The 26,504-nt window shown below is 44.7% G+C and overlaps 1 protein-coding gene across 8 annotated transcripts in view; it reads left to right on the top strand.

The window, feature by feature from the left end:
* Positions 1-26,504, top strand: part of robo1 (roundabout, axon guidance receptor, homolog 1 (Drosophila)) — a 211,041-nt gene that overhangs the window by 80,477 nt on the left and 104,060 nt on the right. For 6 of the 8 annotated variants that reach the window (XM_034604195.1, XM_034604191.1, XM_034604190.1 and 3 more), the window contains one exon: positions 23,627-23,953. In XM_034604195.1, coding sequence (XP_034460086.1) covers positions 23,627-23,953 — 327 coding nt within the window. Of the gene's footprint in view, positions 1-6,763; positions 7,680-23,626; positions 23,954-26,504 lie in introns of those variants that run through there. The other 2 variants (XM_034604197.1, XM_034604198.1) reach the window with 2 other exon arrangements.

Genomic DNA, 26,504 nt, shown 5'->3' with positions numbered 1-26,504 from the left:
GGACAATTTAAAATGACTTTAGTGATCTTCTGCCTTTTCATCCAACACGAGACTGACTTTACAGTTTGGAGTGAAGCATCAAAACAGCTATTGGATTGATTGTGAGGAACTGGCAGCAGGGGATTTGTGTCCTGCTCAGAATGAATTATTATCTCATTATGTGACTCCCTGGCTTTTCATCTGGTGCCAGCATCAGCTCAATTTCTAATTTATGACCAAATGTCTGCAAAACCAATTAAATATTGCTAATTAACAAATATTAGCTCACTAACACACAGTGCTAACCATTATACATGCATGCATGCTGTGAGCATGTTAGCATGCTGAGGTAGCATTTAGCTCAAAGCAACATGAGTACAAACTCACAGAGATGATAGCATGATAGTCTTTTAAGAATAAACTGCAGTCTCAAAATACAAAATATGTTTTTGATAACTGACTAAAGTAATTTGTGAATATTAGATTATCTATGACAATGCTTTTCCCCCATCACATAACGTTTTTACTAGATTTTCATGTCTGGAGTCAATCGTATACTTTAACATTTTAGTGACAACATCCGGAATGTGCAGCTGCTTCTCTTATATTCAGTTGTTTTCAGCTGTCACTGTCACATTCGTTCACCAAAAACATTTAAAGGCTGAACAAGAAAACTACTTTTGAAAAGCTAAACTGTGCAGTTGCATGACTCGGGTATAAAGAAGACGTTTTTGAGCTCCACTCTCGGTCAGGATCTCGTCCCCTGCTCTCTCGCTGCCACGTGATTGGCTGAGGTCCAGCAGTGATAAGAACAGAGGAATCTCTTGGCTCACTCACCCTGAGCCCCACTCTCAGCCGTTAAAGCTCTCCTGTCTCTAAACCAATTACGCCAGTTAAGCGTGAAACACAATCCTGCTTAGTTTTGACATCACGCATCTCTATGCGGGGAGGCAGCGAGCAACAGGTCGCTCAAAACAAGCTGCGTTCGACAAAAAGAAGAGCGACTCAAGGACGGTCAGAGACCGTCTAATCGTCTAATCGTGCTCAGATCCGGTCTTTGTGTTACACCAGTGCAGACGTGCGTAGATATTCACAAAGTAGATACTGCTGCATAGTAATATTGATGGTGAACACTTGCAATTAACAGAACAAACTGAGCATCTTTCCGTTTGGAACAGAATCTCAAAGGAGGAAACTTTAAACTGAAACAACTTGTGAAGGAAATTAAAGGTTGTATATAACATGTTAATTAGCAGGGAGCAAGATGTGTCGTGATGTTGTTAGTTTACTTGCAGGATGCGTACTTACAAGAAGACTGCATCCTTAACTCTTAATGCTTTCACGTCTTATTAGAGCCATCAAGTTTTTTTCTACCATGCGTGAAACTGTTTCCTCTCCAACTCCGTCTTTTCTAAAAATGCGTTAGCACTGCGTTTATCTATGATTAGCATTTTTTCTGAAGTGCAGAACGCTCATGCGAACTTTGTTAACGTCCGCCGCCGCAAATACTCCAGCGACAGTCTGCATCTTGATGTTGCTGCCAGGATGTTATGTGATAGCTGGGTTATTTTAATCAGCCTCCACAGGCCATGTCGAGGCCTGACGCTAAACAGATGCTAATATGAGGCCCATTAAAAGACACAGGGTAAGAAGGGATTGAGTGTGCGCGGGGAAGCGGAAAAGCAACAGCCTGTTTATCGCCTCATCCTGCTTTGTGCTGCAAACCTCGTCACGGCATCCTCTGAAGCTCGCCCCTCTGTCTTTCTCCTCTGTGTCTGCCCCCCCACCGCCTCACATTTCTTGCAGCAGCGTCATGCATGGGGGCATTCCCTGAACAGGAACAGATTTGTTCAGTTCGCTGTCGTTTTCTTTCATCGGACCTTCTCTCTCTCTCTTTTTTATCATGTCTGAAAGCTGAACAGAGAGGCTATAGTGAGGAGAGGAATGTTCTCACTCTCCTGTTTATGTTTTGTTACACTCTGTTTTGCATCTCTCGTGCTTTATACAGCCCGTCCCTTTCTCTCGTCTCTGGCATACTCTCAATATAATGGAGACAAGAGACATTTTTAGTCGTGTCCTCTTTTTTAAAAGACTTTTTGGCTTGTTTCTGAGGTTCATCTCAGTGGGTTAAAGGGATTTATTCTGGGTTGGTGCCCAGAGTGATATATTCTTTGGCTCTCGTGTGGGGCTGAGGGGTGAGAGTGTTGTCCACAGTGGACAGGTAAGAGGAAATGGCCTGGCAATCATCGAAGTTACTGTTGCAGAAGTTCCAGAAATATGACAAGACTGCCAACTCTTTGGCAAAATCTAAATATGGTTGATTTTATTTGAATCGCCCCTTTGGCCCCTGGTTGTGTTTAACACTAATGTCAAAATTCTGTTGAAACGTGCACTAAACTTTTCTGCTATATGTTATTAATACTACAAACCATATTACTTTTTCAAAACTGACATGGGCTACATCAAAATGTGAGGCTGCTCTACAGATGTGGAGTCCTGAAGCTTCATCACTCCCTCAGCGACCAATCAAAAATGATAAGTTGCCTCTTTTCGCAGTGGCATAGAAACACCAACATGATCTAACCTCCTCTGCACCTCAGGTCATCTCTCCTCTCCTCCCTCACATCACTCCTTGAAGTCCACCCCCTTTCCTTTCAGTCGATTCATTTCCCATGTTAGCTCTCTGTCATCCTGGCTGAAAATCATCTCATTCTCCATGACAGAGAGAGGGGGAGAGCGCTCCTCAACCTGCGCATGAAAAAAAAAAGCAGTCCTCCTTCAACATGCGTGTATCCTGCAGACCACACACATCAATCATGCAGCCGTTACATCCTACAGGAAGTTTTAAAAATAAAAGATTTCCATGTGCAGTTAGCAACTGGATAAATGTTGGCTCAGGTGAATAAATGCTATTCCATATGTTTACACTCCTCTACTTTAAACCTGTGGTCCTTCGCCGAGATGGGTGACGAGATGTGGGCAGGGCTGTTAAATGATGGCTGCCCATTGTTGGCTCACGAAGACCACACATTTGAATCTCTGTTTCATAAAAAGAAAAAGCAGTGCGATGAATAAATAAAAGGACGTCTCCCCAAGGACGGGACATAAATGATAAAAGGCTGCAGTAAATGTGAGGCAAGTGAAGTACGGTAACCATCCAGCTGAAGTTTCTGGGAAGGGAGCTCAAACAGTGACGGCTGCGTTCTGTCCAAGGTGACTCGAGCTGCAACGCTGACAAGTTTCTGTTTTACTTCAGGAGGCAGATCTCAGCCTGTGGAAATCCCAAAATGCATCTCTTATTCTGAGGATTGGAAAAGTGTTCTTACCCTCTATTGGGAGTGCTGTGTTTGCCTCTCAACAGGGGGGGACGTTTTTTGTTTCATTCCATCTTGTTTGGTGCGCTGGTGAGACGGGAATGAAAGCCATTAAATAGTCTTAGTCAGGGAAAAGGGAATGTGGGCTCCTCTGCCTTACCCCGCCTGTGTGTCACCCCATAACCTCTATGGTGAGGGGGCCCAGGTTTTGTGTGGGAGTCCAACACGTCTGAAAAGGGTCCCAGCGTGTCGCCTACAGGATCCCCCGTCCTGCTGCATGCATCAGAAACATCATAAGAAAAGAGGGAACGTCCACAAACTTCTTTTGAATATTGAAAGGAGAATTACTGGAAATAAAAAGGCCAGGGAGATGAGAGACAGTCCCTCCATTGAGCGATGGGGCGACAAGATGGAGAAGGGAGTGAACTTCACCGTGCACATTATATAGAGTTGCCCTCATTAAGATCCCATCGTCCGCTGGGGGGGGGGGGGGGGGGGGGGACATTGTCACTGGATTTAGGAGACTAGCCAAGACCGCAGGGGTTTGTGTATCTGGCAGATCTCAAGGGTAGAAGCATGAAGGGCTCTTGGTGGGAAGTGCAGCGATGTTTGCAGTCGGTTGCTGTCTTTTGGAATTTTCGAGAGGACCGTTGGTTTGGATTTTTATCATCTGCACCTTCTCAAGGAAAACCTGTGATTCAACAAGGGCAACAGTGAATTGTGGGATTTGCTTGACGCTCCTTTGCTTGAGATAGACAAGTCCGCAGCCACCGAACCAGGAGGAAAGGTGTATTCTTTATCGTGGTGCTGTCCACAATCATCACCATGCAGATTATGTGCTTGCTGGTGGTGTTGTTTGCCATGCTGGTGATGCTGGGAGTCCCTATAGACCACAAGGGTCCACACAGAGCCCATCACACCTCCGGGTTACAGAAGTCTCTCTTGTGCAAACGGCTGCCTAATAATTCTGGACTGCAACGAAACCGCCAGACTTCGAGGCACTCCCACAACAAACCACACAAATGCAACCAGGCCTTTCACAGTAAGTACAAAAAAGTGCTGTATTACGTAAGTGTCATCCCCAAAAAAATAATGACTCATCAAATCTTTGACAATTGTTGTCAATATAATTGGATGGATATTATATTCAAAGTTGTTTTGGTTCTCTTTAGTGGTTGTTGAAGACTGAAATGCCCGTAGGGTTCTGCAGTCAGGGATTTTAATCCTTCTGTGCCTTGTATATTCTTGTAAGTGTTAGTGCAAAACATTTTGGTTGTGGTGTTAAAAGCTCTCCGCTCCCTGTGCTGCCATTACAGCCCCGACAGTTTGTCATTTTTCTTGCCTCTGCCGGTCTGATGGAGGTTGCAGGGGAGAGGGGGAGGACTGAGAGCCTCCCTGTTCATGGGGCTCAGATGCCATAACTTGTGGTGCTCTGGGGATTTCTTTCTTTTTTTGACAACCAAAGATGAAGGGTGAAACTGAGCCTGAATACAAAAGGGTCTCATACGCCGTCAAGCTAGGAAGTTGTGGCTTTAAAGGTATGACCGAGGCCAACAGTAGTTCTTAAGCACACTGCAAACTTTGAGGGGGTCTCCTTTTGTAATATACACATTTAATAATAGTAATAAGACATTTCATTTTCTATTTATGCTGTTACATATGAGAAATGAGAGCTCTGTGAGACACATAAGTATCTGCCTTTGCGTGTGTGTGTTTTTTTTTACCATCTTATTCTTTGCTGTGCCACATCAAACTTTTAAAATGCTCACATCCTCTTGTATTAATCAGACACCCTCGTCTCCTGGTGGGTGTAAGTGCTGATAATTGCCTTTATGTCACAGTTTCCTGCTGCTGGCTCGAGGAATTTCTTTTTTTTGCTTTTGGATTGGGCGGTAGAAGCGTTCAAGGAAAACAGGGCACATGAGGAAAAAATGAAATGTGTAAAACTGTAAGATAATGCACACAAGGATGAGTGAGAAATGAAAATGTGTGCAGACGAAAGACAGGCTCTTTTGTCTTAGTATGTCCGTTGGGTAACTTTCATCAAAAGAGACACTGAGGGGGTAAACTTAACTTAACTTCTTTTTTGTAACCTTGAGCATAGAACAAGATGCTGTATCTATTATGTGTGTGATTAAAAGCATTTTGTTTCACTATCCCAATGATCAACCCCTGTTCAAAGTCATGCAAATCTGGTTAACTGAAGTTTCTAACGTGCCTGTAAGTGTAAAGGGTGTGAGGAGTTGTTTGTGTTGCTGTAACCACCTCTTGCCCAATGTCAGCCGGGATTGGCTGTGTGGCCCACAAAGGATAAATGCTACCGATGATGGATGGATGCAGAAAAGGCCATTATTAGTTGTGGGTGTTTGCTCAGAGAATTATCTGTTTTGTGCATTAAACAGCTCAAGAGACCTTGGGCATGATGACTAATGTGCCACTGGGTCCGATAGAAGAGACAGATTACAGCTGCTCTCGTTAGATCAGTTCAGGCAGCCTTCACTGGGGGGCGCTGTTGGGTAACAAATGCACAGTGAGGTTGACAGACAGAGAGAGAGAGAGAGAGAGAGAGAGAGAGAGAGAGAGAGAGGCTTTGAGCTGAGCAAATGAGAAAATCTTCTGCTCTTCTTCTCTCCCACTGTTTCCCTTTTTATGCCTTTCATTCGTTTCAGAAGCTTTAATGCAGGATAACTTGCACAGTTATAAATTATGTAGCCCTGTGCCAGGCTCTGTGTCTAAAGTTAGTAATGCTACAGCGGCATGGAGGAATAAATATAGGCTAAAGTATCACAGCAGTGCAGAGAGGCATGGCTTCTAAACTACAACCAAAAAACGCATGTTAACGGTGAATCCTACATTTGTTATTAGGAATAAGGATTTCCAGATCAATTGGAAGCCAAAGTTTAACGTGTAATCTAGTGAACTGTATGTACTTTGTAGTATTATGTGGTCATAAATAGTGCACTCACACATAAATTGTCTTCCTTGGATTTATTATTTTATCAAAAACTGGATGGGAGTTGTTTGGAAACATTACGAAAACCTCACAGTTCATAATAGAGACTCGAGTCGTTTGGTTTTGCATGTAAAACTAAAAGTATTTGAATAGAAACAGTACAATTATAACCACAAGCACACCAGCATTTGTCATTTCTCTCATGCTGAGCTAAACTACTTTGTCTTAAATCTGAAAAATAGTAGTTAATAGCCGAACTAGTTTATAATACTGAGATATTAATGGAGTATGAAACCAAAGGAGACAAAACAAACCATAAAGTATGTTAGAAGCATTGTGGCTAGATAATAACCAAACGCTTTCTGTTAAACCCCTTTAGGGATATCTAGTGGAATGTGGCTGTTACAGTTGGTTTCAGTCTGCACAGGATGAAATTAAGTCAATAGTTTTTCTAAGGTTTTCTTTTATTCTTGGACATAGTTAAAGAAAACCCAGCAGACTGTGCCGGTGCGCGCTGCGTAACTGCGCTGCTCACTGGGATCCAGGCGCGAAGAGGTTAACTCTCTTCTCAGGGAAACATTGTCGGGTCTATGGAGGGGGTAGAAAGGCGCATACCAAATTGTCGAGGTATTCCGCTTTCCTTGAATGAAATGCTGTGGGTATGAATCCGTGTTTGCCCCCTCTCGCCTGAGGTCCGGGGGTCTGCGACGCGCGCTGGGGATCGGTCGAGAGCTGAAACCGGGGGCGGAAAGTGATGGAAAAGTTGCAGTGATCTTGTGCGCGGATCTGGTGGATGAGGGAGGACGGGGCGAACTCGCAAAGTTTCCGATCTCAAGTGACAGATTCAGACCTGGACGGAGATAATGTGACTGCAGGGGACGGAGCCTTTTTTTTCACGCGTGGACTTCTGCGTCTTTTCCCTGAGTTTCGAGCGAACTTTCAGTTTGCGCTGGATTTATTATTCATCCTTTTTTTTTTCCTGCGCACAAAGGAACTAAATGATTTGAATGGGATCGTCTGGCTGGTCACTGAGCGCTTTGGCAGTAACGGGATGAATCCAAAGACAGGATAGAGCTGTTTCTGTTCATCCATGGTTCCAAACTATTCACTCCGGCTGAAACAGAACATGTGCTGATATCCCTGGAACTGTTTGAGCTCATTTTTTAAATTTTTTTAATACTTCTTCTCATCTGAAACAAGAAGCCAGCTCGTAATTAACTGCTCCTGCTCTGATCATTTGCTTTTTTCTGTAATGTTCAAACTGTGGACTCTGAGATTTAGTTTTCCAGTTTGACATGAAGGAGTGGATGGCTAAACTGCTTTTTGAATAATTTGGATTACACTAGGATATTTCCCATAAGAGAGGCGTTGAATGATGTCTCCAACTTTTATTGGATTTGCATTTCTGTTAGGAATTCTCCATGTGTGCTCAGGTAAGTTCATAACCATTATTACCAATAATCTGGTTTCTTTATGGGTTTTTATTTGGGTTTTACAAGTTGACTTATGAAACAGAAAAAGAAGAGGATACAAAAAAAACCCCCAATTCATTCCTTTACTGTGAAGATGAAAATCAATTTTATAATTTGCAAAGCTAAAGGTGTTAGTTATTCACATAAATGCTGAGCAAAGCAGTTTAATTCAATATAATTTATTGAAGTTTAAAATCCATGACAGGAATATGTCTTCCCAGTGAAAAATGGTCACTTCAGGGCATGTGGACACAAACTTTCCCACCCATTAGAAAACACATCTTGAACTTTTTGTTAAACACAGAGTTTTGTTTGAGGCCTCGCTCTGATAAACATGAGGCTCATCTCATGGTGAAGGCAAAACAAATTCTGACACACAACTGTGACATTTTCCCTCCGGACCAAGAAAGTCAAACTCAAAGGAGTTGTCTAAGTTTTAAGAGCTGAGCACACACAAAGTCACACATAGAGTGCTGAAGCCATGTGGGATCAGTGGAGGCAGCAGCTATCATCGGTCAAACCGACAGCACAAACCCCAACGGAGACCGGGTTTCCATGCACGCCACGATTCTGCCCATGGATGATATTATAGCTGAGTGCAACATTTCTTTTTATTGTTTTTAAAATGGAAATCAGCTGCATATAAAATGAGGCAGGTTTTAATACATTTCTTTTTATTTTAGTGTTTTAACTCATGGTTGTGCCACTTCCAAACCCCATGTGGAGCAACATCAGCCTGGTTTCACTTGTCTTTGTCATGTGACGCCGTCTGTATTGTTCCTTATTATCCTTCACATTATTCCTCCTCAAGCATCACATCACATGGGTGTCTTCATAAAGCCCCTGGACCATGAGAGGGTTTTCAGGGTTTTCCAGGTCAGTTGCCTCTGAGTTATGAGGAAGTGTCTGCCACACTTTTATAAGTGCAGAGCCCAGAATGGTGTTTTACACAAAGAAAAACCTGGGAAAAAAACAGCTAGTTTAAAGGGACAGTTCACCCAAAAATGTAAATTCACTTATCTACTCACCACTATGCCGATGGAGGGGTGGGTGAAGTGTTTGAGTCCACAAAACACTTTTGTAGTTTCAGGGGTAAACAGTGTTGGAGCCAAATCCAATACAATTACAAAGGAACTGGGGACCAATTGTTTAAACATGAAAAAACCACAGAAAAAGTCTAATTTGAAACTTTAGACTCAAACACTTCACCCACCTCTCAATCGTCACAGTGGTGAGTAGATAATGAGTGAACTTTCATTTCTGGGTGAACTATCCCTTTAAGACAAACTAACTAGATAATAAAACATTTAAGAAATGATTAAAAGCAGAAACACCCAGGCCGTCCACTGCTGTTTAACACGTCTCCAACACACCTATTTAATTGCCTAAGTAGCCTTCTAGTGTAATTTGTCTTCAAGTTTAGACCTGAAAAGCCGTAATGACTTACCTGTCCAAAGTCAAATCCCAGATGTCCCTACAAGTGAAGTTTTTTTCCGTGTGAAAGTCAGAGACCTTAAATCATCATGTCTTAAATGAAATGACTCTACTTTTACCAGTGCATTCTGTAAGACATTTAAAACCACTATATGAGGTTGTTCTTCTGTGTCTGATGACTGCGCTCAAGTCAGTCTTTGTTTTAAGATCTTCATCATAAATGTCACTTCCTCGTGTGCTTCCTGAATTGGCTCTTTGTTTGTGTAGACGGGCGGAGATGAAACGGGGGGAAAGCCTGTGACAACCTCAGTTTGAGGAAACACTGTAGCACCTAAACAGGAAGTAGGGTCAGAGGTGAGCATTGAGGACTAGGTGGCGGCTGCTCCACCTCCAGCCGGGATCCTGAGCTCGAGCTCAGCCAGTAATGGTCCCGTCCTGTGGGAAAGGCCGTCGGACACCGGGGTTTCCAATTACGCCTGGCTGTGGGGATGTTGTCTGGGGAGAGGCGTGAGAATAGAGCCCGTTAGTAGAGATGGACTAGACTTCAAACGCTCACAGGATTGGTCGTGGATTAGACACTAGTGTGAGGAAAATTGGATTATATGCAGCTTGCGAGGAAAATAATTCATATTTGCTGGTAATTGAAGGGATAACAACTTCATTCTAGTGCAGAGATGGTATCTTATCTCTTAAGAAAACACTTAATGGTGTTTCGTAACATCTCCACGGATCACATCAAGATTGTTTCCAGATTGCTGGCGCGGCTGTAATAAAGTATTTTTATACCACTTCAATGTGTGAAATACAGAGAGAGAGATTGGAAGACCTTTGCCCCCGTCCAACTTGTGGTGACGTGCTTATTGCTGCCTTGCTCCGTCTGAAGGCGGTAAATTGATACCTCCATACATCACGTCTCGCTATGTTATCAGGTGATCTGTCCTGCTGCTACACACCAAATGGTTATCTCTCCTCAAAGTGCTGACAATATCGTCGCCTCAGAGGTTCGATTCCGATGAATGCAAGAGTTGGCTACACTTCTCCCACTCAGTTTTACTTATAAGAACATTATATATCAAATTATAACTAAATAACATCTGCATTCTTTTCTCTTTGGATGATTATCCGAGCTCAACAGTGAGTATGTAACAGTGCCGATGAAAGTATGGACGGAGGGAGGGGTGTCTGGGTAATAGGCTCCAGCAGCACCTAGCCGTTGAGGTCTTGACAAATTGACTCGTAAGTGCTGATAAATTGCGGAGCCCTTCCACCTCCTACATCACGACGCTATGACAAGACACAGAAGGCTGCTGAGCCAATTAATGACCAGAGAGCACAGGTGAGACCCATCTCTGTCTCCTGTCTTCTTCCTGTTACCTCTCACATGGCCTGAAAGCATACTCATTAGAGCCAACCTCTTCCCTTCGCCATCTCTCACATCTTCCCACTTATTTTTTTCTATCAGCGTTGTGAAAAATAGCTCCATTATTCCAAAAAGGCCCCAAAATCATGTTGTTTTTGAGGGTTTGACCTTCTTAATGGATGTTGGGTGAGAGCACTAGTTGTCCGCTGTCTCAGGTCACCTCTTTACCTGAGGGGGAAAAATCTCACACCTATGTGAGATGACAAGTGTCAATATCTCTATAACTTCTACTAATGCACATTAATCTGCTCCTAATCCAAATCAAGCAGGGTTTCACACCCTAAGATCCAGGATTAGGCAGACTTTGGCTTAGTGAAACCGCATGGAGGAATGTGTGTGTGTGGGGGGGGGGGGGGCAGTTCTCTTCCTGCTCCTGAGAACCCCGGCTAAGTCATTAATGAGTGACTAGATAAACATTTCAAAGCAGTTTGTTTGAGGGCAGATAAATTAGGCGGTGACTCTTAATGATCTGCTTTCCCCACACTGCTCTTCAATTAACGACCTAAAAGCACTGCTTAATTGGATTAATTAACAAGTCCATCTGACGTCAATGGTTTGTAATTTGCCGTGGCTGCAGTCTGACTGATAAGCATGTCAGCAAGGAGAGGATTGAGATCATCTCATGAAACTGTGAATCCGTCCCAGTGGCCTCTTGTCAACCTCTCTGTGTTTTTAAATTCCTCCGAAATGAGCTGTGTGAGAACTGAGGTTGTTTTCGCTCGTCGCTCGCACACAACGTTCGTACGACTTATTTAGCTTTAGGATGACTTTATCCATGAAGTTGTCTGTCAGTCTCAGATCTAAAAGTGTAGAGTGAGACAGTGCAAAGGCGTCTACACCAAGAATACTCTGCAACACAACTTGTTATCCATAGCGAGAGTTGTCTGATAGGACCAGGCAGCAGGCGGGGCCGGGATATATAGGCTGTGATAGACTCACGGGTCAGTCAGTATATAGAGTTAATGCATCTTGTTCTGAACTTGACGTGGAGGACAAACATTCCCTATTGCCACTTGGTGCGGAAGTGATAAATGACGTGTCCTCACAGGATGAAAGGTGCAGTCTGGTTTCTGTCTCGGTTCACAAATGACACGCTTAGAATTCCCACCGCTTTGCTTCCTGCTATGAAAAATGCAAAAAGCTTGTATTGCAGACGCGGTGATACACGAGCAAATTACATAATGCTAATCCACATTTGATTCGACACCGCATATGCATGTTTACTCCAATCTAGCCTCGCCGTGGATTAGTTTCCCCATGACTCCACTAATATAGATGTGAGTGGGAAGGAAAAACAGAGAGGAGGGGTGTATTTGTGTGTGTGTGTGTGTGTGTGGGGGGGGGGGGGGGGTGAAAGGGGGCTTAAGGAATCTCTTCATCCTCTTACCCATCCCCCGCATTTTTTGTTTTGGCCCAATTTTTTAAGATGTGCCTTTTTTTTGTGACTGGTCAGCGCAAAGCCTTTCTTGAATAAAGCAGGCCGACACGCAGAAAAGGCCTGTGGGGACGGGGATGGGGAGGCCACATTGTGTCGCCTTAACAGGGCGATTGTGAGGCATGGAGGAGGGGAAGAGAAAGCTTCACTGGGGACTGAGGGTGTGTGAGGAGGGTGGAGGGGGGGGGGGGCGCGGCTACACACAAAGGCTACCCCAGGGTGTGGAGGGGAGTGGGGGGAGTGTGTGGGATGAAGGTGGAGGACGGAGCAGTCAAACACACCGTGATACATCAGCTCTGGGAGTTCTCTTGATCCAGCTCTCTGCGCCAGCGTTGCATGTTCTCACTGTTCCCTCGTGGCGGAGAATGTGCTGATGAGGGCGATAGTGGTGGAAAAGTGTGAGGCGAGGGGATCCTGGTGTTGTTTTTTGGTCTTTTAAAGGTGGGACATCTGAGGGAGAGGTGAGGTTGATTTTCAGAAGTGCTGCGTAAATGAAAGGCTTCTGTGTGGCATTGAGGGTTTGGTTTGGTGAAATGCAGTGTACGACCAAACCTCCCTCGTGCGTCTAAATTCTGCATGCTCAGGAACTCCCAGAAGGCTCGGGCCTGGCGTTTGCTGTGGTGGTGAAGCTATGCTACCGTGGGGTGCTCTCCACGCTGTGCATTTTAAAGAGGCTCAGCCCGCCCTCCCTTTCATTTCCGCCACTGGGGAAGACTGAGCGACGGCATTGAGGACAGCCTTTCCCCAGTACCCTTCTTTTCTTTCTCACTCCCAGAGCTCAGGCCTCCTCCCAGCCCCTGTGACCATTCTATTACCCTCTCATTGCAAGGCCTGGATACACTTTTGAAATGCTAAACCTGTCTTTGGTTATAACTGACAGGGGGAAATAGTATTAAAGAGGCTGAGAGGAATAGATTAAATTAGCAGTTAAAAGAGAGACTGCTAATTAGTTGATTAATGTCTTTGGTTCCTCCCCCTCTCAGCTCTGCTGTTGTAGTTAAGATTTCCTCTGGTGACAAGCTCCCCCCTTCCATCAAAATTCAATGTTTATCTAAAAAAAAATAATTTAAACATATATTTAATCCTCACAGTGCAAATGATGCATTCAGAGAGTTGTGTTCAAAAGAGCTGCATCAGCAACTTTATGCACAGGCTCCTGGGGGCTAATTCTGTCACACAAAGGACAGCGATAAAAGTAGGAGGGGTGCGCTCTATTTAAGAGGAAGCGCTGGAAAACATAATTAATGGGAAGGTGACCTTGAAATTCACTATTATAGGACTGCTTTTGGAGGCGCTCCCACCATTCAGCCGTAACCATGGTGAGGGAAAAATTCAAATAACTGGGTGAATTTCCAGCACCGAGGCGCCACGAGTTGGGAGATTAACTCCAATCCCGATATGCTATGAGCTGTGCCTGCTTCCTGAAAATGTTTGTGACATTATTGTTGAATCAAGAAGTCACCTTTTTGAAAAGAACACAATAATCCCAAACAGTTTCTCAATGTCTTTGTTGTGGATAATGTGCATGGTTTCACTTTCTGCGCGAACACCATTGAGCCCTTTGAGCAGGAATGATGCTTGCGACTTAGACTGAAAGCTTCTGGATTTTCACCCTTTGAAAAGCTTTTAAACTCAACTTTTTTCCATTTTGAGGGACTTGCCGAGCTGTTTATCAGTTCTCCCTGTCACCTTTTAGTCTCCCTCCACTGTGCAATCCTCCCCCTTATTCACTCACTTCGCTCTCCCTCCCACGTCCCTTGCTTTGCTTGTGCAATGAAAGCCCTAATTGAATAACAATTGTCACCAGGTGAGGGACAGGTTCTTCAGGCTTTAAGCACAAAATTGCTTTTGAATTTAACTGCGTGTCTGTCTTCAGGCCTTAATCAGAAGCGGCACAGCTCAAACTAATAATAGAGTCTTTAGGTTTAGAGCCTCACCTCCATTTCCATCCAGGCACTTGAGTAATCTCACATTTTTTTGGCTCAGAAGACACTGTTGCAGAATGTGTGAAGGTGCTCCGTGATAAATGTCGTCCTATTTGACTGCTGTGATTCTTTCTGGCATTCAGTCCTGACAGCCAGTGTTTATCCCATCTCATTATGGCCTCTAATCAGAGCATACTATTCACTTTTGTCTCCACCTCAGCTCGGCGCTGCAATGATAATGACGGGCATCCTTTCAACATCTTCAAGTGTGTTTGGGTTCCTCTCTCCAAGTAGCAGAAGCCAAAACATATTTTCTTTACCCCGTGGCTTTGATTGAGCTGCGTTAATGCCTCGTTTCTTTCTATTTGCTTTTTTAACTTTGCATGGTAGAAATTTGTCAGTTTTGATTTAGACCTCCAGCAGCTGTCATATCCTATTTGTTGTTTTTGGGGGATAGCAGCGCAGAAAACACAATTTTTGGGGAGAAGTTATTAAAGCGTAAATGTTGGAATGCAAACTCTATAAAGTGTTGTCTGTGATATCTGCCTCTGCATTGGCTGCCTCACATTTTTAAATGGAGAATTTTCGAGGAATCAATGAATTGCTCAGTGTGGGTGTTTGAAAGGCTGTTGGAGGGAGGGGTTTCTCCTCTCTTGCATTTGTCATCACAGCTGTCTTGCACAGATCTGACTCTCCTCCCCCTCTGTATCCAGCTCCAACAGGCTTTCGTCGACATTTTATTCAAATGTTTAACAAATTGTGTTTGCTGTCAAACACAGAAAAGTGACAGATGGTCAAGTCATTTTCCGTTATAGCATGAAAAGAAACCAGCTCCACTGTGTACCTGGACAGTTGTTATGTGATTTGAAGAGAGGACGTGGTAAGTGGGTGCTGGAAAGCAGACAGGCCAGTGAGCAGTTGTCTGCAGAAGGAAATTTCTTTTTAATGCCAGACTGGGCACAGTCTCCCCTCTGTGGACGTCTAGAAAAAGGCCTCTTGGCAGACTTTGCCCCTTCATTAATTTTGACCAAATATTTACTGTGCATCACGTGGCATGCCTTATATCCCACTTTCATTTTTCCAGGCCAGGTTTTTGAACAGTTTGGGGCAATTTGTGTTCCATTTGGCTGGACGCGGGCCATGCCCCACTCAGCAGGCCCGTGCTGGTGTCTCTGGGTTCTTGCCACATGAGAAACTGGCTCCACTGAGTCTTAACCTACGCTTCGCCTGTGGGAGCCACGTCTCACTTTAATAATACCTTGTATCCGCGGCTACAGCGCATGAACCATTCTTACATATATGCATGCACACAGGCAAACTTGCACACATTTACACTTCGGTGCTATGTGCTCCGTGCTTACCCTTTTAACCTAAAGGGCACCAGAAAGAATTGTGCCAAGTTTCTGTGCTCGGGCATAACCGTTGTACCCCCGGCTGAATGCTGTAACTGAAATTACTTTTCAACGCCCAGCTGTCTGAGATTGGCTCTAGAATGCGTTTGGCTGAACATTTAGAATAGTCCACATAAGCGGTTAAGGTCATCAGCTCTGCTCTCGGGGACTGAAACTTAACACCGGTCCAACAGTAGGCCAGTATCAGCCGCTGCCATCAAGTAAATAACATTTAAAAAGCATTAGGTGCTTTTTGGCCGTGCCTGCCCCAATTCACTTTGGCATCTCATCAGAGCTGTTCTTTCTCTTGGCACTGAGCCCAAATGTCATACTCCGTGTGGCTGGGCCGTGCCAGCTGAGTGTGCTGCTCCTTCCTCCTCAGCGCCCGGCGGCCCGCTCCCCTCCCGGCCCTCCCTCTGCTCCGTGTCACCTCTCACAGTCCCCTCATGACCGGGGAGGAGAGAAACTGCATCCAGTTCTCAGAGTGACCTTGGGAGGAGCGGACTACAGCCCCCTTATTGTTATGGACACAAAACTGAGTAGACAGCAGATTTGGAATTAAATTAAGCCTTATTTACATTAACCCTACAGTGCTGGCTGTGCAATTATTGCATCATAAAGTCTTTGAAATAGAGTCGCAACCATCTCGTGTGCTCATAAAGCCCCTTTCAACGATGTATTTGTTTTTCAAAATACTGAACAAATTGCTTTTCTGAAATACAATTTATTAATCTCCTGAGGATTTCCCGTCCTGGAAGAAGTCAGCAGTGAGACTCTTGCCGTCCCCTGTTGGGAAATAAATGCACCAGCCTATTCAATTACCCCTGCTTCTCCTCTGCTGCCGTTGTGAGCTGCTTTGATGTATCATTGAGATTGCACTGGTCAAACCTCATTAAAAACTGGCAATGCTAGAAAACAAAAAACTAGAAGTAATTGCCCACTCGTGCTCCGCCGTGCTTCTTTTCGACGCACGCAGAAGCCTCCTATTAGAGGGTCTGAGCACAGCATCTGGGCTCCATTTTAATTACAGCTCTTTTCCCTGCTTCTCTGCTCTGCTGAATCAATGGCATCCTCGACACTGGCGTTTGAGGTCTTTCAGGAGAAGTATGTGATGGGTTTTCTCCTTGCAGGTCATCGCAGTGAATACTCAGGGTCAGCTCGAGGAGTTTGCAAAGTCTGATGGAAGTCACACTGGATGGATAGATACTAGACGGACTGGCACACACACATAACAGCCTGACTCTCTGGTTGCATCCATACTGCTCTGTTCAGTCCATCTGCCGGGTCTCCAGAGCCAATTTGATGGGCAGCTTCCTAACAAGCATTCCAGTCTTTTCCACTGCAGATTTCCTCCCTGTGTCAGTGAATAAAAAAAATTGAATTTATCCTGCAGGAATGAATTCTGCCCTCGTGGCCTTCTGCTGCTTCTGACAGCTTTTATTTGTGTCTAATGACACTCACTGGAGTAGCACGGCATCATGGAGGAGCTACAGCTCATCCACAATTGTGTCCCCTGGGTTTCTGATGAAAAATCCTTATTGTATAGCATGTTTCCCTTATTTATGTCTTTTCGCAGTCGTTCCACATTGCTACTGAGAGTATATCTCAAATTACTACGGATATTTACATTGTGGGAGCATAGCTTAATAGTTCCTGTTCAGGAGTTTTTGAAGACTGATGAAACAAAGATCTCCTTCTTGTCTTCAGTTGACTTATGAGGTGTTTCACGAGCATCAACACTCTTTTATCATACACCCAGTCAAGTCTGGTGTCTCTTCCAAATGTGTCAGGCCTGTTTGGGAAAAGCCTGAAGCAGAACTGGAAATACTGCTCCTATTGTCTTAGCTCCAGATGGGGGCCCCAGAGCAGGATGGGCCCCAGCCTCCCAGAGGAGCACTCTGCTGCGCTGTCTCACTCCCAGCCTGGCCTGCATTGCCAGGGGAGAGCAAGGGATGTGTTTCCCAGCTGACACAGCCAGGAGCTGGGGCTGGTGCTCCAGGACTTTAAACCTCTGTTCAGGTCTTCGTCCTGATGGGCGATCGTGATAATGCCAGAGCCCCGGAGCTTGTGATGAACTGTGGCCCTGAGCAAGGGAAGGAGAGTCGGCTGTTTATGATATCATCAATGGATTTCTCACCTCTTAATTGTAGGTTACAGAGGAGCATCAGGGCAAACATCAATAAAGCTGATAAAGTTTATTCGTTAATGCGGGAAGTTAAGACATCATCTGCCCTACTTTAAACCATTATGGTTCCTGCTTGATATAACATATATTATCAGAACATTATGAGGAGAGCCTGGCAGGGACAGCACAGTCGGCAGCCTTGTTATCTTTTATCGCATTACTTCCTTATCTTTGCCCAATGTCTTAACCTTAATAACAACAAAGGAGCCTTGTGTCATGGTTTCATTACAGCAGTGTCGTAATCCTCTGTAGAAACAGTTTCTACAACAACAAATACAGATCAACATCAAATAGTGTAGTGCTGGGTTGCTGTGATGTGTGTAAACTTGTAGCGTGTTAAAGGTTTAATTTAATGGGAAAAATAATCACAAATTTGGACAGTGGTCCTATTTCTTTGGAAACTTGATATTTGGTCTCAAGCGCTGCTGAAGTATAAGTGATGTAACCTTACCCCGTTCTGTTTGGTAAACGGAGACAAAGAGTTGAGGAAAGAAAGACGCCATGAAGATATCTATCATCCCCCTCCGTCGCCCCACCTCTGGCCCCCCCCCCCCCATACACACTCACACACAGGGCTCTAATCCTGCCTCTTAGGAGAGTAAGTGATAGCCTTGTGTAACATTAAAACAGGTCTGATCTGATGCAACCCGCAAAGTCATTCATGCGACGCATTCCAGGGTTGGGATCCTGATTTTGAAACGGTAAAAGATTCGGTTTCACTTTCCCGTTAATGTCATCTGATCAGCAGGAGTATAGTGCTTTGCCTTTTCTCTCGGTTTCCGTCCCTCCCCTGGTTTACCTCTTATCTCTGCCCTCGCTCTCGGTTATCTTCTCCAACTCCACAGAAAAGGGTGCCTTTTTCTTTCTGCTCTCATTTATCGGCCGGCCCTGTCCCGGGCAGGCGTGGCTCCGGACTCCGCTCGCCTTCCCCCCCGAGGGACACGCCCTCTGCCCTTATCTCTGCCATAAATCCCTCTTAAGACCCCTAATCACAGATTAATGGGGCTGTAGAGAGGGAGTGCCCTACTGTGCTTAGCCTCCCTCATCACTGATCCATATTCTATATCTGTGCCATTGCTCAGCTGGTCAACTGATACGGGGTGTGATGATGTGGCCTCCTGCAACATCTCTCAATTTCAACATCTGTCTTCATGACATTCTGCGACCTTGAAATATCTGTCTGGGGGAAATTAAACTTCACCGCTATATCGCTCATGCAATGACAAGCAATCCTAGTCTGGGATCATATGTTAGATGGCGAGAATAGGTCTAAATGATGTCCTTTTATCATCCGCTGAAGTGGACACATTATCCCGTCTCTCTGCCTCAGAGGACCACACTGACAACAGCTCTAAACTGCCCCGCTGTCCCTCTCCCCTGTGATTACTCCGGGGTGAAGGGCAGGTGCTTGCCTCTCCTTCACACTCTGCCAAGACAGGAGCCACGGGAAAAAAAAAAGTTGTGAGAGACAGAGGCGCATTTACTCGTAAAGTCACTGAACCTGGAGTCATTACTGCAGCGAGGTGATTGTTTGTTTGTTGCCCCCCCCCTCTCTCCATCTTTACCTCTGTCCTTCATACACAGACAAACTCAAGACTAGTGATTAGTAATAAAGATGCCGTGCACATGATGTTGCCTGTGGGGGTACATGAGCTCTTAATTGCAAAGGGCAAACATGCTGTGTTTGAGGAGTGACCCTGGCCCTGACAGCGCTGACCCTGTCCGGCTGTTCCTTGTCCTGAGCTGCTCAGACTCTAGGTTGGAGTTCCAGGTTCCTCTTCTAGGCCTTCAGTCGGAGTAGTTGGATCGATCGCTGCCTCTGAGCCTCCGTGCTGCTATGAGCTTTGTAGCACCGCAAAGCTGCAGACTCGTCGACGTTATTGCATTTTCTTGCAGCTCACATCTTTGCTATTCATATAAATGTTCTCAATGAAATTGTGCTTCTGCTAACGCGGAGAGGCCTGATATAATTACACACAACAGTGACGTTCCAGTAATAGAAATAGTGTTGATACATCCAGAGTGTCTTGCTCTGTGGATCTCGTTTTGTTATGATATACAGTATTTGCAAGATGAGTCGATTGGAGATCAGATTGAAGGGGGCTCATCTCCTGGAATATAGATTCACAACTCATGTTGCAGAGGGTGAAATTCAAGTTTAGCCCTAAGACACAGATGAATCGATATGAAGCCGGTAGTCATAATGTTAATATACGATGTATGCCCAGTGATCTAAAGGCCAGCAGATTGACCTTGGCTTCTCTAGAACCATCGCAAATCTCATGATTATGCCTTTTCTATCAGTGAATGGAGGGGGGGGGGGGGGAGTCTGGTTTTCAGAATACCCCAGAGGTCTTCCTGAATCGTGTGGTGCACACAGAGAGTGTGGGTACATGGGTCAATGTCTGGGTCTGGACCCTTGTGGTGGCTGTATGGGGGGGTCTGAGGCTTCTCAATCCACTGTGCTTGTTGTTGCTGTCGGGCCCTCGTGGTTTGTTGTTCATTACTGAGATTGGTTTTAGCAGTGAGAGAAAAGTCACAGAGAATTGTAGGTTTTTTTAATTACCTCCTCAGCGAGCAAAAGCTCCCTCAAGCATAGTTTAACTTTGTGTGTATATGTGTGTGTGCATGCTTGTGTGTGTGTGTGTGTGTGTGTGTGTGTGTGTGTGTGTGAGTGAGTGATTAAACGAGAAGAAAAAAAAGAAACACAGAGCGCTGCGGCAAGTGTGAGGGTTAAGGGAGAAGGAGAATCTTGCCTCAGGCACCAATCGATCCAATCCTTGCAGTAGAAGTCCCAGCTTCCCTTTGGTGAGGCTGTGTATTGCATTAGCTCATCTCACATTCTCTGTCTGGAAGCAAAGAAGGGGGGGGGAGAGAGGGGGATAGAAAATAGGCGAGAGGGTGGTTGAAAGTGGCGGAGGAGAAGGAAGGGCAGCGCTTTGAAATGAAGGGGAACGTTAGACGACTCAAAGCGAAGCGAGAAAAGAGATGCTGAACAGCTGGGCTCAGAAGCGGAGGCTGCACTCTGCTCCTCTCTTGTGTCTGCCTCAGATTTGGTATTGGGCGCTTCGTTGTAGCGAAAGGAGTGGAGTTCGTTTAATGGCGTGCACCTGTAGCGGGGGGGGGGGACTGATTGTGCAATGACAGAATAATCCCTTACACCGCCTGTGTCTTTTTCCCCTGGCGAGAGGTAATGGGGCTGAAGTAAGTAGGGTCACTCGCAGTGTCAGATGGGATCAGCGTGGCAGAGCACACACACACAAACACGCTACACACACAATGAATTCAATCAGGGACAAAGAAAGTATAATAGCATTATGTAACTGATACTCGCAGACCCACTGCCCAAAACACACTCGCAGGAGTCAGACACACAGCGTGTATTATTACACCTTGGATGAACTGCTGAATATGCATCTACCAGCTGTAACACAATACTGTATCTATACATCAGTCTGCCTCTTAATCATGCAGATTCCATGTAATCGTGTACAGTAAGCAGCCACTGATCAAACACTGCACCGCCTGCTGCACAGCTCCCCTCACCGTGGGCCCACATCTAAATAGTTAATGGCTCCCCCCCCCCATAAAACCCCAAACTTCAGACCATTTCAAATTAGAGAGGAACTATCTGAATCAGGAAGGCAATGGGCAGAGCAGATAGCGGTGCAGCTCTTCAAAGTCCTCTTTAATAAAACATATTAGTCTGCCGTGTCTGGTGGAGGTTGGTGGTGGTATTGGTGCAGTGTGGTGGTAATGGCCTTGTGCGTAGTGAGCAGTGTAAGATCAGCTCCTGCCTGACCAAAGGGCCGGGCCTCCACAGCACACAGTCAGTACGCTGAAAAGTGCAGATTACTAATGGGAGTTAATTAGCCTAGTTGTGCTTCAGACAACTCCAATAGCCCGTATGTATTTTTAATAAACTTTATTCAGCCTCAGATATGAGACTTATTCATTCTTGCTAAAGGCTTCATCTGCCGCTCGCGCTCTCACTCCCGTCTGTTTCTCTCAGAAATGCTTTAATCTCCACAGATATGTTTTTCATTCCCACAGATTATCTATAAAATGACACAGAGGACAAAGACACTTTCATAATTACAGGGATTTCTCACCAAGACTCACCTTATTTGTAATTTAGCCACTAAATTATGAAACCCCAACTGATATGTGAAGAAATAACAAGTTATTTTGCTGCTTATTAGCTCATTGCCTCCATCAAGAAGGTTTTCATGTCTGTGTGTTTGATGGTTAACAGGATTACGCAAAAACTACGGAACTGATTCCCATTAGGTTTTATGGAGGGGTGGGGCATGACCCCAGAGAGAACCCATTCAATTCTGGAACTGATCCGGATAAACGTGCAGATCTGGGAGATGTTTTTTTTTTTTCATTTTCTTTAAAGTGGCGAGATAGGGCGTTAGCCTTGGCAGACGTATGCACGATCCGAGCGCCCTTTTAGTTTGCTATTGCTGTCACTGCAGCCATAAACAACCACTGATATTTGTGACCAATAGATTTTGAAAATACATATGCAGCCTGAGACATCCCCAAAGAGGAGCCTGCATTTAGTCTCAAGGGACAGCCCAGTGTTTGTGTGGGATTTGTGTGAGAACGTGTAGAGGTTGCCCAGAGTCAAAACAAACTCTTTTCTTATAAGTTTATTTCCGACAAAATAATTTTCTAAATCCTGCGCAGCCTTTGCTCGTTAAAATACGAATGACCCACAATCATGATGTCCTTGATTGGGCAGCTAGATTAATTATATTCCACTGACCACTCTACACAGTGTTGAGGTTATTAATCTCTCCACCGAGCTGTCACTAATTATGCTGACTTGACCTGAAATATGTGGTGACCACAGGAAGCTGCCTCCTCAGCACCAGATTTCTGGGGTAATAGAGGATGGGCGGAGGGCACAGAAATGAGGCAGCGGTGCAAGTTCACTGAATACTGGGTAAATTAATTGCAGGCCTGTGCCTCCAATTAGACCCGACTCTCTTTAATTGGTGCTGAATGAGCTCCAAAGGCTCTGAGATACGGGAAGGAGGAAATAATTCATTCTCTCTCTCTCTCTCTCTCTCTCTCTCTCTCTCTCTCTCTCACACACACACACACACCCCTCTTTCTCTCTCTCTATTGTGTGTAAAGGCACACACAATGCATTCACAACCAGGTCCCACCCTCCAGAAATTAACAACAGGAAGCTAATTTGCATGTAAAGCAGGTTTGATAGCCACAGCTGACTAGTCAGAGAGCAATAATAATGACCTGAGATAGCACAGGGGCATTAACCCCCTTGCTACTGCTGTTGGCGTTGCTGCTGGCTGCTGTCTTGCTTCAACAATGCAATCTTGCTCCTGCTCCTTTTTTTACTGCTAAACTATGCAGTGCACCTATATCATATCTTTCATCTGTTAATTTCCTTTTACCTTTAAGGTGTGTCATACTCCTGTTTACTGTTGCCTTCTTTTCTCCTCTTTTCTGCTCTTTGAAGTGAACAATGACAGAGTCGCGTAGCTGCAGCAGTGCTCAGCTTTACTAAAGGAGCTGTTTCTGTAATTAAAGGGTGACTCCACACACAGATTGGTAGTTTATCTGGTCTGTCCTCACTACTTTACTACTTATCAGCATTACCTGTTATTGTGCCTAAAAGACTATGTTCCACTACTTTCAAATAGTATTTTGTACATATACCCATGTATCAGTACCCTCACGTCTAAATAGTGCATGACTCATCCTAACATGCTCCATATTGAGTCCCCAGAGTTGATTGAAAACATAAAAAGACAGGATAGTATAACATGACATAAAGGTTAATAATTTATGAACATGGACATAAATATGGGCAGAAGTGAATGGAGGCTCAATAACCAGCTGCAACACAACTATACTCCCCATCTGGTAGAGTGGTTTATGTGAGGTATTTAAAAGATGTCCACCATCAGTTGCTAATTACATCGCTATTGTTGTATTTAAAACTTTCCTCTTGAGCAAGACAGCATGGGCCCTGTGTCCTGTATCTTATTGAAACAGTTGAATAAGGATTCCCATTCAAATCTATTCAAGCTGTGTAAATTATAGCAGTTGTGAACCTTCTTCTTTGTCATTTTCTTCTCAGGATCTCGTCTGCGCCAAGAGGACACCCCACCCCGGATTGTGGAGCACCCCTCTGACCTGATAGTTTCCAAAGGGGAGCCCGCCACTCTCAACTGTAAGGCAGAGGGTCGTCCAACCCCAACAGTGGAGTGGTACAAGGATGGAGAGCGAGTGGAAACGGACAGGGACAACCCCCGTTCTCAGCGCATGCTGCTGCCCAGCGGCTCCCTCTTCTTCTTACGCATCGTCCACGGACGACGGAGCAAACCGGACGAAGGCTCCTATGTCTGTGTTGCCCGCAACTACCTGGGAGAGGCAGTGAGCCACAATGCCTCACTGGAAGTAGCCAGTAAGTGCAGCATGTTTTTTCTGTTTCTTCCCTGGCCTCTAGCGTGGGTGTGAATTTTAGAGTTTGGGTTTAGCTGCAGCTGAATAGCAGGCTCCAGTTTCTTCCACAGTTTCTGTAGTCAATGTGTTCATTGAGTTGGATAATCTCTCAGGAGATGGGCAGGATGTGTTTGCCCCAGCGGGTTCTGCAAGCCTGCAGAGCCTTGGGGGAGAAGTGGCCTGATCATTCCAGGGTGAGTGCTCCTCTAAAGGGCCCTTGGTAGGTGGTCAGGAGCCACAATGAGAACAAAGCCCTTTATGTTTTGGCTCGGCTTCTGCTTTTTGTCAGAGAGGTAGATATAAATAAAAGTGGTTTTGTCGAAAGAAATGAGGTTATTGCATTTGGGTTAAGTCATTGTTTTAGTCATCGTTTCAGTTAAGAGATCGTCAGAAATTTGTTTATCGTTAGCTCTCGTGCAATGACAGGCCGGCTTTGATGTGAAGTGGATTCAAACATTCCTGGGGTCAACATGCAGGTTCTGAGACATATTAGCCAGCAGAGTAATTGGCATCAAAAGGAATATAATGTAGGAAGAGTAAATAATCGTCATTCTCTTTTGTAAGTGGTGACCAGTGTTGACAAATTTGTTCCCATGATTCTTTAAGGGGCAGCTTTCACTGGTGAGGTCAGCTCTTCAGATGTATTATCTCTTTGCTCTCTTGACTGGCTGAGAGCGGAGGCTGAGGAGGAAAGCTCAGATATCAACCGCTCCTCCAGCATGCCCAGAGGCTGTCACCAAGCCGCTCACTGTAATCTAATCAAGATGGGGAAAGAAACAACGGTGTGTGCGTGTGTGCGTGCGTGTGTGTGTGTAACCGAATGACATGACTGGGTGTTGCATTGGCTGCTGGTGTATTGAGTGTAATGGTCTTTGGTATGAGGTGTTAGTCAGATCGAACATGGCTTCCTGCTGTGTATTTTTGAATTTAAGCTGTAGCTGGACCTCTGGAGTGAACAGATGAGACTGTTCTCATGCAAATGGTGTTGGCCATATTTTCCACCTTCTATGTCAGCTCAGTGAAATGTAAAGTGTGAAGCATCATGCAGATCAGAGACCTTTAGAGGCCTCCTGATCATATACTGGGCTGTTTATGGTGTATTTAATGAGCTTTGCTTTTGAACTGAGCAGAGAAGCATCCATTCAGATGATTAGAGAGGAGATGAGTGGAAGAAATGAAAAGAGAGGTGCAGAGTGGTGGTCAAATAAGAGAAGAAATATTGTGTTTAGCTCGTAGTTTCCACAGGTCAGAGTGCAAAAAATATGTTCCCCCAGTAGATGAAATACCATGTTTATTTCAGAGGTGGATTTTTCAAGAAGAAAAACAAGACACTTGGCGGGACATGTGAGGACCAGAGTACACAGCGCCATTGGCTCAGTCTCAAGTTTGGGCTGCTTATTCTGTCTAAGGTTCAAACAGACCCATAATGACAAGCCACTGTGCTCCAGCCCTCTCTCTCCTTCTCGCTCAGTTGGTGTCTCTCACTCCCTTCTCTGCAACTCATGCTTAACTACGTATAATTATGTTGTCGGAGCAACCGGGACGGAACCCTGCCGGAGAAAAGAGGCCTATAGAAAAAAAAAAAGAAAAACCCCAGAAACGCTGAGATTTCTTCACAAGGCAGAGTGTAGAAAGAGCTCGCCATAAATCTGACTCCTGAGGGTATATGAGAAAGTTCTCTGGACTCCTTGTTGTCATTAAAGATGCTCGTCATGCCAATACTGTTCTGTGCTGAACATTGTCGACAGTGTGTTTAACTTGGTGTCAGGGTGAGTTGAGGGCACCGCTATAAGCTTTTAATTTCCAATGAAACGCCAAAGCGGGAAGTCGCGGTTTTAATTTGTGTTTACTTTGTCAAGCTCTCACCGCGAACGTTTTCACTTTAAAAGCTAAAAACACAGCTTTTTGGAAACGCTAATCTAAAGCCTGGCTTCCACAGTTTCCCTGGCTCACCAGCGATTGTTAACATAATCCAAGTTTCAACAAGTCCTGTTTTGCCAGGCTAGGAGCGCTAACCCAGTTTGTTTGGTTTATCATTAACCACATGTACAGTGCAGCCCACAATCTCTATATCTCAGCCTCTTAACCCAAAGCCTAAGCTAATGCACTTACCATGAATCATGTTTGCCTTGTGTTTTAAAATGAGCTGAAGCTAGGATTATCCTTTTGTTCACGTTTTCTTTTTCTCTTCAAATAACGAACTTTTGTGCAAAACGACCATTGATAAGGAACTAAGGGCCACATTGACCTATATGCTATTTAAAACACAGTTTCTATGACTTCTCTGACTTCTATGACTTCTCTAAAGGAACAAAATTAAAATGTGTTAAAACTGTTCAAAGCTCTCAAGATTGACTAAGGGAAAATAATGCACTGCACATTTTAAGTCTTCCCAAGCTTTCTTGAGATCATTTTCAAATTATACCTAAAAAACTTTGGATGCTGTTCTCATAAATGTGCCCACTCTTATTTAGCATTCACTGTACAATACAATATGTGTGCGGTATTCTCTG

Source organism: Hippoglossus hippoglossus, chromosome 13 (assembly GCF_009819705.1).
Source record: "Hippoglossus hippoglossus isolate fHipHip1 chromosome 13, fHipHip1.pri, whole genome shotgun sequence".
Classification (NCBI taxonomy): domain Eukaryota; kingdom Metazoa; phylum Chordata; class Actinopteri; order Pleuronectiformes; family Pleuronectidae; genus Hippoglossus; species Hippoglossus hippoglossus.
This window is presented reverse-complemented; position numbering and strand designations above follow the sequence as displayed.